At 42.0% G+C, this 15,526-nt stretch overlaps 1 protein-coding gene across 4 annotated transcripts in view; it reads right to left on the reverse strand.

Moving 5' to 3' along the window:
* The window catches only part of atp11c (ATPase phospholipid transporting 11C), a 35,692-nt gene that overhangs the window by 15,376 nt on the left and 4,790 nt on the right, over positions 1–15,526 (reverse strand). For all 4 annotated transcript variants that reach the window (XM_035669218.1, XM_035669217.1, XM_035669216.1 and 1 more), the window contains exons 2-4: positions 6,662–6,781; positions 5,178–5,267; positions 667–747 (exon numbers count right to left, since the gene is read on the reverse strand). In XM_035669218.1, the coding sequence (XP_035525111.1) occupies positions 667–747; positions 5,178–5,267; positions 6,662–6,781 (291 nt within the window). The remainder of the gene's footprint in view (positions 1–666; positions 748–5,177; positions 5,268–6,661; positions 6,782–15,526) is intronic.

Raw genomic sequence — 15,526 nt, forward strand, 5'->3', positions numbered from 1 at the left:
AAGTGGGATTACCGGGAAAGGTGATAGGAGGAGAGAGAAAGTCTGGTTGAGTGATGCAGAGAAATGACGGCAGGTGGATGAAAGGGGGAGAGAGGGGAGGCATTCTACGGATGGTCAGTTGAACTATACAGTTCACCTCAGCCTGACTAATGGAGTCAGGCTGACTGCCTTGGTGTCCCACTTCAAAGCCTAACTGAAGGCGATCCAGCGCTATCAGTGCGTCCCATATATTTTCAGAAGGAAGTCCACCCACTATTGTGCATTTCAAAGCCCCAGCAAGACACTAAACTAAAAAGCCAATCCTAAAACAATACATCTAAAGCTGGGACATGGCAGCAACAGAGTGAAAAGACACTCCCCATAATTTGTATCTCTGTAATAGACTTGCTCTCTCTCTCTCCATTTGCTCACATACACAGAGCCAATTTGGTCTTCCTCCCGATCAGAATTCACCAGTGGAGCACATTAATACAAAACCCAAGAGAGCATTAGTCACGTACTTTATACAAAAATCACAGCAAGGGAGTTATGAATGCAGGAGAACGCATTATGTTATATGGCGAGGGAGGAAGGACGGAAGGCAATGAGAGAAAATAGGAGGAAACAAGGACATGGCAAGAGAACTCACAATCAAACAACCATCAGCCTCATTAGGCAGTGTCTTACCTGCTTTATAGCGGTTACTGTGATCACAAAAAATAAGGGTAGGCCACTGGTGACTGGGCTGGTGGGGGTGTCCACTATCACCTATTGGAGGAAAAAAAGAAAAAAACAATAAACAATAAACACATGACCTTCAAACTGAAAAGCTATTCATTAAATACTATACATCAATACAAAGTCTGACTGCAGCACATGTGTGCTTGTGGTTACAGAAGGAGGAGTTTGAGGCACGCCAGCCCTCTAAATGCAGGGTGTAGTCTGCTTCCGTGAGGCGTTTCTATTCTATTCCCCAAATTTGTTCATCAGTAGGAAACACAGGGGAGACATTTACATTTTGGAAGGCAGCGAGGGAGGTTCTGGAGCACAGAACTTTTAATCAACTGGGCCAGGGACAGAGTGCTTCATCTGCAGGCAGGCCAACACTTCTGTGTCACTGCCAATGGTAGAGGGCCAACACAAAGCTTTGCCGGACTCACCTAACCTACCTGAGCTATGTGTGAGGGATACTAGCGGTACACTATGTGATGCAATTTTATGCTTGTGTGTAATAAGAATAAGTGTCGGACCTGTGATCAGCTAATCCCAAATATCCAGTTTAGCAGCAGCACCTGACCAAAGCTCCCAGCTAAAAGCCCAGTACACAAATGGCCCTGTGTGTTTTTGTGTTCCTTAAAACCATCATAAGATGGATTTACCCTGGCATTTCTGATCCTGTAGAATGCAGGCTTGTTTCCCCCCCTGAGCCAGAGTGCGTATTCCAGCACGCACATACACGACACATCCAGTTCGTTGGTATTCTGACCACGAGCATTACAAGCTGTCAGATAGGCATCAGCTCAAGGAAGAGCAGGAGATGCCTTTTGAAGCAGTCTCTGGTGTTTTACTCACCTGTGCTTGGACTGAGAATGAAACAAAAACCTACTGCTCTCTCTGCCATCGCAGACAGACATGAACACAGCCACATTCTGTGCCTACACACACCTACGCACGCCTACTCACACACGCACACACTCACAGACAGTACAAGGGCAGTGAACTACAAGCCTACCCAAGCTTTACTGTGATTACAATTAACTGGAGGATAAATCAATTACGAGGCAGAGATGGACTAGTGCACATCGACCCTTTGGAGGAGTGCAGATTCAGAGGAGAGTCTGCATTATATTTGTAGTGGTTGGCGATTCGGGTGAGACAGAAGCAAAAGTAATAATACTGCCGCAGTAGCCTCAGGTGTTGAGAGACAGAGGTGAGAGGACTCAATGCTTCAAAAGAGCAGTGTGTACATGAGCACGGTATATGGGGCTCTGTTAGAGACTCATTACACCTGATACACTGCTATAGGCTGTGTAGCTAGTGGATTATGGAATGCCTCTTGAGAAAAGCTCGGTTTACAACCAGTCATGTCAGCCTTCCACTGTTTGGCATGACCAGATCCTCTAGAGAGATTCCCTTAGCATAGATGTGATGTGAACACTGGAGAAAGGTGACAGAGCACTTTACTTTTGCCTATAATAAATCACATCGGCTATTCACGTGACAGAATTGAAGGTTGGCTGATCACAGAAAGCAAAAAAATAACTTCAGGAAGGACTGAGGACAGCATGTCCCCTCTGATGCAGCAGCCAGATGGCCAAACTTGACAAAAGGGGGCCTACAGCACAGAGGGAATGCTTTTAAAAGCTTTAAACTAAATGTTGCTTAAGGTTGATTTTACTTTGGCACTTCTATGACAATTTTGATCACAACTGTTCAACAGAGGACTATAAAAAGAGACAACTGATGGTTGTGTCTTTTCTAGTATTCTTCAACAGTGATTCAAAAAAAAAAACATTTTCTTTTAATGTCACATTACCGACTTGACCAGCTTCAAGGACAGCCATCATTTTTGGAAGAGTGTAAGGGGTAACAACTTATCTTTAATGCGTCAGTAGTATCATTATTTTAAAAAAAACCACTGCAATGGCAAACTCCTAAAAAGAAAACTAAAACCTACACAAAACCTTCAGCTACTGTACTTCTGCCAAATCACACACACAATAGTTCCCAGAGCTTTTCTTTCAGTTTATCTGCACGGATTCACAACAATCCCCACCAAACTTCCACATGGCCAAATACCTTTCCTCCTCTGCACCAAATTCAAAGCCAAAAAAAAAATCTCTCAGCATTAGGAGTGAACTGTGTACTGCTGCTGCTGATGTGCTGGTATGATATCAGAGCTGCAGAGCGGAGCAGCACAAAGCCCTTCATCTGAGCCGGGAAGTGTGTCAGAGTGAGCGACAGACAGCAGGTTCCCCCGGGGTCCCAGGGCAGTGCTGTGGCCGTTTGCATCCTCCTACTACACCCTTCACCCTCTCGTTCTGCCTCTAACCCTCTCTCTCCCTTTTCTCTCTTACTCTCTCTCTCGCAGCGCTCTATTCCCATTCGATCAAATTCGAGCAAAGACATGCAGGGCTATTTATAGAAGAGTGGTGCTTTTTTATCAGCCTGTGTCTATTTGTGGCACTCAGAAGTACAGAGGGCTTCCTGGCTGCTGACGTCAGCAGTGCAGCGCTGCAGAGAGATGGGTGGAATGTGAGAGAGAAAGGGGGGAAAGAAAGACCGAAAGAAGGAGAGCAAATGACAAAGGAAGAGAGACAAAAGGAGGGTAGGACGGAGTTAAAGGACGCATGACATTTGGTTGTTGGTAGAACATTTGCATGAAGCCTCTCAGGGGAAGTGAGAAGGTTTATTTCTGTCTGCGATATGCGAGTATGCGAGTGCAAAATGAGTGCATACAGAGTCTGTGTACCTGTTTCTCTCTCATCCTCTCTCTCTGATATAATAGCAGGCTGCATGGGGAAAAACTGAGTGGTTAGGATAAGGAGCCCCTCAAGAGAGGCTGGATTAGTGGAGAAACGCCAACCACGCTGCAGCTTGGGTAAACACCGTCAGCAAACCCAGGACACCCACTGAGTCATACATCACAGGCATAAGCACATACACATAGGCATACATACAATTTATTCACACACAAACAAACATTCTATGCTGCGCGCATCACACACACTGATAATCCTTGTGCGTTTCTGTGAGTGATGCAAACATGCTTGGTGGTTTACTCCTACATAAATGTACTGCATTAGCTCAAGATAATTTCACACATTAGCTCACAACTGTTCAAAATCCAGAACCTTCATCCATTAGCTGAGGAGTTAAACCAGACTAACTGGAAAATAAAGGTTAGAGTGGCTAAAATGCTTGAACTGTAAATACAGGTAGAACCAGGAGCCAGAGGACAATATAAACACTGCAATTGATCTGCTATTGGCTAGAAAATGATGAGATTACTTTGTGACAGCAGCACACAGATATTTCTCAGTTTAGTACAGTGCTGGGCTTCTGGGAGCAGTCACTCTGTGAGCTCATTCAGTCAGTATGCAACAAGAGAAAGCACATCCCTCCTGAGCTGGCCCAGCACCAGCACCTGTTTACACTAGAGGGCTGTTTGCCGCCATAGTTTAGGTTACTGCTAAAAGGAGAGAGGTTAGTTTCCACCTCTATGGATCAGAAAGAGAGGGGAGAGAAAGAAAGAGATGACAGAAGAGCAGGAGCAGATGCAAGCAACAAATCATTTTTTTGTTTTTTGTTCCCTACGCCAATCAACTGTCACACTGTCACCCCCTGGAGAGGAGAGGAGAGGAGAAGAGAAGAGAGAAGAGGTCACTTAAGAGCACAGAGCAGGGGAATAAGGATGCCAGTCAATGCATTTTAGTCAGCACTCTTGGCCAACTCAAGTTTCTACTTATAAGGACAGGGCAGCACGCACAAAACTTGTGACAATAACAATTACATGCATATTTCTATTTTGCACAACATGTTTTGCGGATTGCCCAAAAACCATGTGATTTTTGAGAGTGAATGGTAGAATATGAATTAATTAACCTAAAAAAAGATGGACCTTTAATGCCTAAATTTGAGCCAAAATGAGCACAGCTTGTGTATGTGTCTATATATAGATATTGCTTTGAATATTTTTTTTATAATTTCACTTGAACTCATTTGTTTATATCTTGATGTCATTTCCTTCTTTAACCAACCTTAAATTCGTGTAAGACAGCAGAATGACATAAAAAAAAAAAACATAAAAACACACACGCACGCACACAAGCGCACACTCGCGCACACACACACACTAAAGTCTCATGGGAATATATAGTGGGAATAAATAGCAATTTTGACACCTGCTATGATTGCACACACAATTCACACCAACAGTGCTATGTTCACATGCCCAGTATCTGCTTCACACCTGCCACAGCCACATGCAAATGGACACACTCTCTCACCCTACTTTTCCTACAGGGGACGCACACATCCTGTAGGTCTACAGAACACAGGTTGTGAAGCAAAGTTGGATGAGACACCCTGACCCATTCAGATTGTTTCTTTAAAGGGTTAAACCCACTGATAATAGACAGTGATAAACAAAGGTGTATCTTTGTTTGTGTTGGAGCACTGACAATACTTGTCCTTACCTGCACCAGGAAGATGATAAGGAAGTAGAAATTGGCAATTCTTCTAAACTGTTCAAACAGGTTCTTTGGTAGAAAGTTCCAAACTGTATACTGTGGGAGGGGAGAGAGAAAAACATGCACGTAAATCACAGAGACATAAAAAGGGTATCAGAGTTTGTGGACTGCTTTTACTGCTCCTTTCTGTGCAATTTTCCCTTCCAGGCTTTATGTTTTCAGCCGAACTTAGGGGTGAGAGATTAGAGGCATTCAATATTCACAGACTCTTGCAAGTGTGCATTCTGTCTGCGCTGGGCAGGGGAAAGAGGAAAGGCAACTTCAATAGCTAGGAGTCTCTGTTGTTTGTACTGCCTAGGGAGACGGCCTTTGGGGAAACCCACAGGTACTCTATTGATTCAGATTAGCGATCTATCTCCTCAATTTGTCTACCCTTGAATGCAGAGCCAATGAACTTGGTAACTGTTTTTGTGTGTTTTGTTCTTTTTTAAGTGGCCATGACTGCTGATACTATCGGGGCTGAAGCAGCACTTTTATCTGCTTAAATCCCTGAGAGACATCTCGACAAAACCCTGCTGGTAATTTTGTGTCACACAACAAAGTACCAGGGTGAAAAACACAAATGCGTGCACACATGCGTACACACACACAGAAACAGCAATAAGGCACTGTTTATGAAGGGGAATGTGTGTATGGGGATGGCGTTGAAATGCAGCGGCAGCAGAACGGCCCATCTCATTTTGCCAGAGAGAAAAGAGAGTGAAAGTAATGAGAAAAGGGGGGTGGCAGCAGTGAGGGCGGCTGCGCGCGGTGGTGCAGTAGCAACGAGAGGAAGAGAGAAGAGGCGGGGATTGGTCATTGCAGAGTGCAAAAGCAACAGGATGATGGAGAGCAGATGCATGGAGGAGCATAAACACTACAGCCGGGGTAATTAAAGGCTGTTTACCCTGACATACTGGCAGGAGCCAATTGATTGGCCCATCCTCACTGGGACCCTCTGCACCACTATAAATCCCACTGCCGTCTTACTCACATGCCGCTTCCTTCTCCTCATCACTTTCACCCTTCATATCCATAAGCCAACCTGCCTGAGCCTACCGCTGACACAGGAATTACGGGTGAGATTTAGGTGAGGGGAGGTGGTGACAAGTGCGGCCTATCCGAGCCCAGGGGGAAAATGGAGGAATTGCCCACCCTGCCAGTACATTAATAGCAGCCATGTTTTTCACTGTCACAGCCAGAGCTCCCCTGACAGACAAATAATCGCCTTTCCGTTGGGAGCAGAGACGAGCATGTGGAGAGGCAGTGGGAGGAGGAATAAAGAAAGGAAGACATAGGAATGCTCAAGACTGTTCAAGGGTTCATTTAAGTGTTAGATAAGTATGCAAAACTGCTTGAAGGCAGGTGAAACATAATGCGAAGAGAAGCTGAGAAACAAACTCAAGTATATGAATTTCATCTTGGTACATATGCATGTGAGTGTTTCTTACCTTGGAGGACACAATCCTGTTATCACAGAACTTGGGTGGGATGAAAGCCTCAGTGGCGGAACACGACCGATGCCCAACATAGATAGTCCTACTGTCTACTCTTCTCTCATCACCACCAAGCTAGAAGAGGACGCAGCAGAGAGGGGCGTGGAGATGAGATGAGATAAAGATAAAAAGAAAAGGGAAAGAGAGGACATGTTAATAATTGAAGGTACTTCTCTTCACTTAAACAGTCAGACATTAAACAGGTTGAATCTCCCAAAAAATAAAAAGGGTACTGCACAAGAGAATGACTTCTTGAAGGTGAGCCAAAACTACTTAAAATCAATAAACAAAAGAATTGTTTCATGGTGCATAGGTATTTCAGGGTTTGTTGTGGCTAAAATATTTTACAGTCTGCTGAGGCCTAAATTCCACTCACAGGTCAAGAATTAAGAGATTAGAATTTCTACTGCGGTGCAGAAAATCAAAATGACTTGAAAAGCACTCTAGTAGAAAACTGTTGAGAAGGAGCCAATAACAAAGAAAAGTATGACAAGGGTCAACAGGCCAAAATGGTGATTGTGCGAGGACTATAACTTAATTTCCTCTCTCCCGGGTGGTCACTCATCGATGATAAACGAGTAATAAAGGCGCGCAGCCAGGAGAAAAATGCTACGCTCGGATTTATAGGTTGAGCAACCTTGTCCTGATGCAGATGGCAGGGTGATATGTGCACGCACACAATAGCCCATTATCTGACAGCAGAAAGACTTAAGGAAAGAGGTCAGGAGCCACATTGGACTGCCCTCAACACGAGGTGGCCGGGGCATTCCTCTTCCATAAAAGGCAGGTAGGATGAAGCACAGGGCAAGGCAGGGAAGCCAGGTCGTTGTCTTAACTTTACTCTACAGTAGCTTTCCTTACACAAATCTCCCACACAATAGTATAAGTGATGACCCAAAAAGAAACTAAAGAAATTGTCAGGTGGGTTTTCCTTTTTTTAAATTTAAAATCAGTTTTTCCTGCAGTGTGTGGAACTGATTGGGCTCAGTCTTCTGTGTGTGGACCTCAGGCACATATCAATTCTTAACTATAAGTGGGGATAATTTTTAATTACACATTGTTCTACAAAAGATGATCAAGCTACATTGTTACAGTGTTATAACATCAAATAAGTGCATCACTACCATTAAGATTTACCATCATGTCTAGGGATCTTAGATAAATCCTGACTGCACACAAGCACACAACAGATGTTTCTGTCCTACAGAATGTAGCCTAGAAAACTTGGCATATGGTGTTCTCTCAATGGCCTCAATTCCTTTCCTGACTTTGGCTTTGAGTGGACAGCCACAAGGACTGGAGGATCACAACAGCAACTATGCCAGTGTACTGGATCGGCCAGAGCTACACCCACATTTGTTTTTAACTCCTCTTCTTTCTTATCCTCAAGCCTGTAACTTATCTTACCATGGATGTACCAAATTAGGTGATATCTACGTTATCTGTATATGTGTCTGTGGTTCAGTGTTATTCATCAATTTGTTTTTAACAAGCTTGTCAAACCACAAAACAAGTTACATCTTGAAACATTAACAAATTCCAGTTTACTCTCTGCTTAAATTACACTCATAACATGGGACATGGCTTCCAGTGAAGCGTCTCATTTTGTTACTATTTATTTATATTGTGCACTTTCTGTCATTTTTAAACAGACATCTGTTTAGACATCTACGTTAAAGGCATATTAAAATAATGCTTGATCACATCTGAAAAGCGACAAACTGACTCAGAATAAGCATTTCTTTAACAAGCTTGTAAACGTCCCAAACTATTCATTCTTTTCTCCTCAGTCAAAAACATTATCCAAGTGAGGACCCTACCCACTTTCTTAAATGCAGTTGTGCTCTAAGCTCACGTGCAGGTTGCAAAGCTATTACGGTGTACACTATTAAGGTTATGCAGGCAGGCAATCTGTTTTATATAATACAAAGGCAAGCAACATGTGGGCTGCGGGAACATATTACCATGAACATCTGATCCTGAACAAGCGCCAGGGAACGTGTGAATTACAGCCACCTGGACAGCGAGCTGCCAAAAGTCTGATGCTGACAAGAAGTTAGATCAAAGAATAACCTCAAACACTTGGAAGCCTAATGTATGCATGTGGGGAATAACACACCAGCTACATAACTCAATTGTATACAATCATTTGCTCTAATTTATTGTCACATAACACAAAAAAAGACCAAATCGACATCTTAATTCTGAAATATTTCCCATTGTCTCTTCCGTCCAGCTCAGAGAAGAGAGCCAGCAGGCGTACATAGTGCTCCCTTATGCATGAGCAGCCATGTTCACACCTCAGTATAGCTGTCAAATCTACCATCCCCTACCCGCTCGGCACACACTGACACTGCTTCAGCAGGACCGGACGGACCTGGCTGCTGGAGGAGGAAGGGGGAGGGGGGGCAGAAAGAGTGGGAGGAAAAAAAGAGTGTGAGAGAGAGGAAGTACAACAGGATCCAAGGACACAACTACATCCAGGTTTTCTATATCAAACAACAACCAGCCCGCAGGAGGAGCAGTACACCAAGAACACCCCCATGGACTACTTTGTTCATTTATTTGAATCTGCTGCAGTGTTTCTGGAAGTTATCCATCCTGTTTGTGTAAAATGCCATCTACAAATGTAATAGCAGCATTCCAGATATGCAATTCTGCGAACACTTAATATAACATAAGGAAGCAATGTAGGACCAGAAAAAGCAATCATGTACAAAGGGCTGTGCAAATAAAAAGAACAAAGTGCAAGTAAGGAACAATTTACAAACCAAATTAGCCTCGAGTCGAAGGACTTGCAAAGGGCTCTGGCTTGTACTCCACAGTTACAGGTCAGACAGTCAACAGTATTAGCTGGCTGTCTTCCACTAGTGCCAATCTTTCACCTGTGCCCATTTCTTCAGGATTGATTATGCACAAGAGCCATGCTAATGCACACAGTTTCAAGGTTGCAGGGCTATCAGATAAATAAACGCTAGTGTTTTTGTAGACTAAGGGAACACTGTAGCCACCATAAGGAAGCTCTGATTCTCACAAAGAAATGTACCTACACACACATAATTCATGCTGAAAATGAGATTCTATATAAAACGTGCAAGTAGTCCATGCCCTGGGGTCCTAAAGATAAGAAAAGAACTTTAGAATGGCCATTGATTTAGTGGTGAATTCACTGTAAAATATAATGAGGGTCAGACCATGGGGCCCACTTCATTTTTGAGCAGTTACGTGATCGCAATGCTCATCTACAAAATAGTGAGCTAAAGCCACACAAGAAATGCTAATGTAAGGAAAAATAGAACTGATTGAATTATCTGTGCCTCATTGTCAAAGGTCAAACAAAGCCATTCAATGCCAATGATGTTAGCAAGTAAAGCTAAAGTGGCCAAGAGTCAAGTGCCAGTATGTCAATACCAAAACAGTAGATTCATCCTTGATGAAAAAGCATCAGCTACAAAACGTGAATGGAGATCAATAAAGCAAACATCCAATGTTCAATCGAGCTGAAATCTAATTGCTCAGTGAGAAATAAATGGTGCATTAGAGAATTGAATGAGCCTGAAACTTTACATTATGCTCTAAATTAGATTATGCACACATTGTGAAATGAGCACAGGATGGTACGAGGGGGGGAAAGGTGCGTCACTGAAAGCAGGGAGAATATAAGACAGCATTCATCTACTGCCAGACTCACAATGATGACTGGGGTCTGATGACACTGCGTCCTGTCACACCATCTCACTATTCAGTGACTATCCCGCTTTGTCACAATCTGCATGTTGTTATCTGAACAGACACACTGGGTAACCAGAAAATTACAAGGCCCTGTATACCGTAATACAATCCATCACGACAGTAACTTTCTGACAGAACAACCTTTCTCAAACTTTAGATTTTTAAACACAGCTGACACTGTTTCAGAGAGGTGTTGATTCAACTCTGGTGCTTTCTGGTGCTGTAGTATGTGGAGTTGTATTGGCCTGCATTATAATTCCATTACTATATAAGTTAACAAGGTGGACAAATAACATGTTTCAGTCAAAGAAAAAAAAAAGGAACACTTTGAATAAGGTCATATTTATTTTGGGATTAATGCACTCTATTGCATTAGATTGTACATGTGTTAGTAGTTTTCTATTCACTTGGTGTGAACTGCCTGGAAGTGTAGATTAGTAGTTACATATAATGTTAGTGAACTCCAGCATGGGCAATATGGCACAGTGGAAGTTACAGTAAGTCATTGCAATATAAACTAGGGCTACAACTAAACAACTATTTTCAATATCAATGAATCTGCGGATTACTTTCTTGTTTGATCCATTCATTGTTTAGTGATTGTTAAATAGCTGATTTTCACCAACAATAGTGTAAACACAATTTTTCAGCCCAAGGTGAAATATTTAAATTGTTTGACCAACCATCTGAAAACCAAATATTTTCAATGTATAATGACATAAAACAAAAAAAAAGCCAATATTCTGTACATTTGAGCAGATGTTTGGTATATTTATAACCAAGGCACACAACAATTTGTGACTATTTAAGTCCTTGTGTAATCGAACATTTAAGACATATATATGTGTGTATATTGTATGTATATATATATATATATATATATATATATATATATATATATACATACACTGACAAGGAAAAGGAAGCAATGACTGAAAGGAAGCAATGGTAAACTTATTGCATTCTGATTCCTTCATATATTGTATCAATTTGTGGGGACCAAGAAAACCCTAATCAAAGCCTTTAACATTTACATTATGGCATTAAAAAATTACCACGATACAGATTTTTGGTCATACTGCCGAGCACTACATCAAAGGCAACTGGATTTCCTTTTTTTATTTTTTAAGATCCCCATTCATCCAAGAGGCATCTTTCAGTTTTCCTGATTTTGGGTTCACATGTCATCATCACGCATGGCCCTCAGGTGACAGCAACATGTGATTCAAACAAGAATAAAACAGCACATCCAGTTTTCTTTGGTGTAGCCCTTCTTCACTGACATAAACATGTTGCAATGTATGGCCTGCAAGTGTCTCTGTGGTTCTGGCTCTCAAAACTGTTCTGGACTACAAAGTGTGTTCCAGTGCTCACATATTTAGTTGCCGTCAAGGTTTAACTGAAGCGTGGCTCCGGCAGCTTACATGTGTATCTCCAGACGAGGAGTGCTTGGTGTCAAGCAGGTGAATCAAGCAAAGCATCTCTGAGCAAACTGCAAATAAAGATGATACCATGATGTGTAGAGGAAAAAAGGCTGCTGAGAGCAGGTGTGACATTGGCACAGTGAGTATTATTTATCCTAACATAAATAGATTTTGTGGTCAAACAAAATCAATTCTGTAGCTATTTCTTGCAAAAGTGCTGAAGCAAATTGAAAAACAGTAAGCCCAAAAGAATAAAGTAGGTTTTAGCTTTGTACTGATCACTCTGTTCTTGTGGTTTTGTAACTTGGGTACAGGGGGAGAAAAACACCAAGCTCGGAATGCAGGAGCTGTGCAATTAAGCTTAAAAAATCCACTTGGAAAAAATCTACTTAAACACATTTAATGAGGTGTGAGGGAGCTGTGAAGAGGAGAGAGCAGTGGGGACCTATGCTTGTACGTCTTTATGTCCTGCACGTGTACTAATAACACTGCGCTACACAGAGAACGACAGATTTCTTGTTAAGTCCATGTTCCCATTTGACCTTCGTATCCGTTTCATGTAATTCTCTTGGAAAAAAGGAACCAAGCGGCATAGTCTCCTTTCTCCAGCACATGGGAAGAGTGGGCTGTGTATGAGAGTGGCTCAGTTCTTTATCATATTCAACTACTTAACAACATCTGCTCCAACTGCATCTTATCTGTCCTATCAGGTTTTATGATGCTACTCTCAGCTTCAGTGGAGTTATCACAGGTCAACCTTATCTGCCGCTGTACCTATTAGCGTGTTTTCCTCTCGCAACCCACAGCACATGAGAAACCATAACATCAAACAGTATCCTGAGAGTAATGAAATGAATAAATGCCACAACAAATGCCTAACCTTCAGTAAACCACTTCAAGAAATGTTGATGACAACAGTAAAAAACAGCCTAACTGCAACATAAAATTGCTATTATGACAGGCTGAACAGAGCTGAGTGATGAATGTTTGAATGCGAGGGGAAAGTTGCACGCGTTGAGTCAATGCTGTTAGTCACTGCAGTACTCTATCTGGCACTCGCTTCTCTTTCATTCTCTCTGCCTTTCTTGTCAGCCCACTTGCCTGTCCTCTTCCAGCATGCTCACTCTGTCTCACTAATTGTAACTCTCTCAGTTTTGATTACACATCCAAGTGTTCATTGCCTAGGCTGCAGCGAATTTACACAGGCTGCATTATCTTTTGAAGAAAATATAGCACAAAGACACATTACCGTCAAAACCATAACTAACGTTTGACACTACAAGGACTTTAAGAAGTATTCACCCCTTTGTTGCATTTGCAGTGCATCAAACGGGTTCTTAATAAAGCTATTTCACATGCGCTAATTTGTCTAATTTCAGCACAAAGACTCTTTGTTTTGTTCGTGTGTGATGGATATTCAATAAGTCTTCTTTAAATAATTTGAATCACATAAAAACTCATTTAGTATAATTTAAACAGCTTACTCCATACAGTAGGACCAAACTGACTCATAATGACAATAATGTTAAACATTTCATACCATTAATTATATTACATCTTTAGGTTAGAACGAGACTTTTTAAGCTTTAGTCTTCCCTCTATATTTCTAAATATCTAAGACATATCATTACCATGTCAGAATACATCATCATCAGTGCATCCTAAAACTAACTGAAAAAAGAAATAGTTAAAATAGTTTGTGAGTTGGTTGGCTACAGGGTTTGTCCATATTTTGAGGCTACTAAATGGAAAAGCAGAGCCATCACCCCGTAGTGAAACTATAACAGAAGTTACCTTCATCATGGATTCACCAACACTTGGCAAAGTCTACACAGAACCCATATCAGAGGCCACTCTCTGCTCTGTCCGCTGTTTGCACAAAGTGATGAATAGCCCCACAGAGTAATAATAGTCCAACTTGAACTGAGGGCTGATCCTAAGGAGCTGTGTTGGATAGGCAAAGGCTCATTGTTCTACTAGCATCCCTGCAGCTGTACGAGACACTGAGTGTACTGTACCATGGGCTGGTACTGGCCTACATTACACTGTGTCCCTCGACAATGGGGAGGAGGTGAAACTCATCTAGACCTCGCACTGGGAGCTGCTTCCTCAATCATTGGTCGCCTCAAAAAGCCACAGACACATATTTTCTGACTACACTTGCAACACTTATTGTGTATTGTCAACTTTTGAAAGGTCTGAAAACCATACACTGAAAGACAGATACATAGAAAAACAGATAACAGGTGGCCTTGAAATTAAAGGCCTTTGCCCAAACTAGAAACTGTCTGTGTACAATGTGAATACAAACTATGCAACTCATTAGTTGGAAACATTTTAGCACTGTGGACAGTGTACCGCAGCTAATTCTCGTGTGAAAAAAAAAAAAAAAACTGTTGAAATAACAAATGGTAGAAGACGTTTCAAGAGGAAATGTGTAATCGATTCACACAATGCTGACAGAGGTCTGTGGTCATTTGTACATCTGAGGCACGCTATTCCTCTGAACAGAACTTTACACAGACTAAATAGAAGACAAGAATGGAGCCTCAACTTCCCACAACAAACCAAGTATAACATTTACCCTGCAAGTTATATTTTAACTGGTTCGTAATCTGAAAGCATTCATTTGCTGAGGCTTTGGTTTTGGTTTTTATTACGTTACTCCACCTTCTCCAGCTTGTACTTTGTCTCTGCTACCATCCTCAAGACGTGAATAGTGTTCTTATGGAGACAACCTCCACACTTTGTGCTTAAAGACCAGGAAAGGGGAGCACATTTTCGAGCAGCAGCCTAGTCACACTTTAATCTATAATTAAAGAGAATTTAAAGTAGCGTGCCTATAAAAGGAGTATGGTTTTTCCAACCAAGTGCACATACTCTGTTTTTGTGTGCGACATATCACCGGATTCAGCTACTAAGATGAAGGTGCTTTTTCTGTGAAGTGTATGGGTTGTAACTTAACTAAACTGCACAACAACACAATGGCTTTGACCCTCCCGCCCCAACCATGTCTGGCAGAGAGCCATGCAATACCAACAAAAAAAAAAAACCGTTTAGCACGTCCTAATGCTGACAAGCTTTAAAAATCTCCATCTCAGCTACAGCCCTACTGATGACATTATCTTTAATAATGTACCAGGCTACACTGGCTGTAATTGCTATTCAATTAATTATCCTTAGACACTGCATAGGAGGGCAACGAGACTAATGACAAAAATCAATGTGGCTCTTGCTTTCCCTTTGCTCAGAGGGCATGGTTGAATTGGGTTTGGGTTTTCTCACCAAGCGTTTCTTCCCACTGATCTGCGACCACTTTTAAGAGACTAATTCTTCTCCCTGTGACTGAGAAATACTGCCTGCCTAGCTAATAATTGTAGGCTGTTGCTTAACCTAGGTGCTCACGTGACCACGTATGGGTTCGTATGTCTTTCAGAACTCGTTAAATCCTCACACAGACTTTGCTGCTGCTCTCCTCTGTGTCAGCAAGTACCCTATCATTTCAGGTGACAATGAAAAATTAGGGTGACAAAACATCACAGATGCTGGCGTTTCTCCTTCTCCCTCCGTGCTCAGACACAGAGAGCGAGACATAGAGACAGACCCAAAAAAATAAAAAATAAAACACTCCCCCCCCCCCCCCCCACACATCTCAGCATTCTCT

This window comes from Morone saxatilis, unplaced genomic scaffold, assembly GCF_004916995.1.
Source record: "Morone saxatilis isolate NCDOM2014 unplaced genomic scaffold, NCSU_SB_2.0 Contig22, whole genome shotgun sequence".
Taxonomy (NCBI): domain Eukaryota; kingdom Metazoa; phylum Chordata; class Actinopteri; family Moronidae; genus Morone; species Morone saxatilis.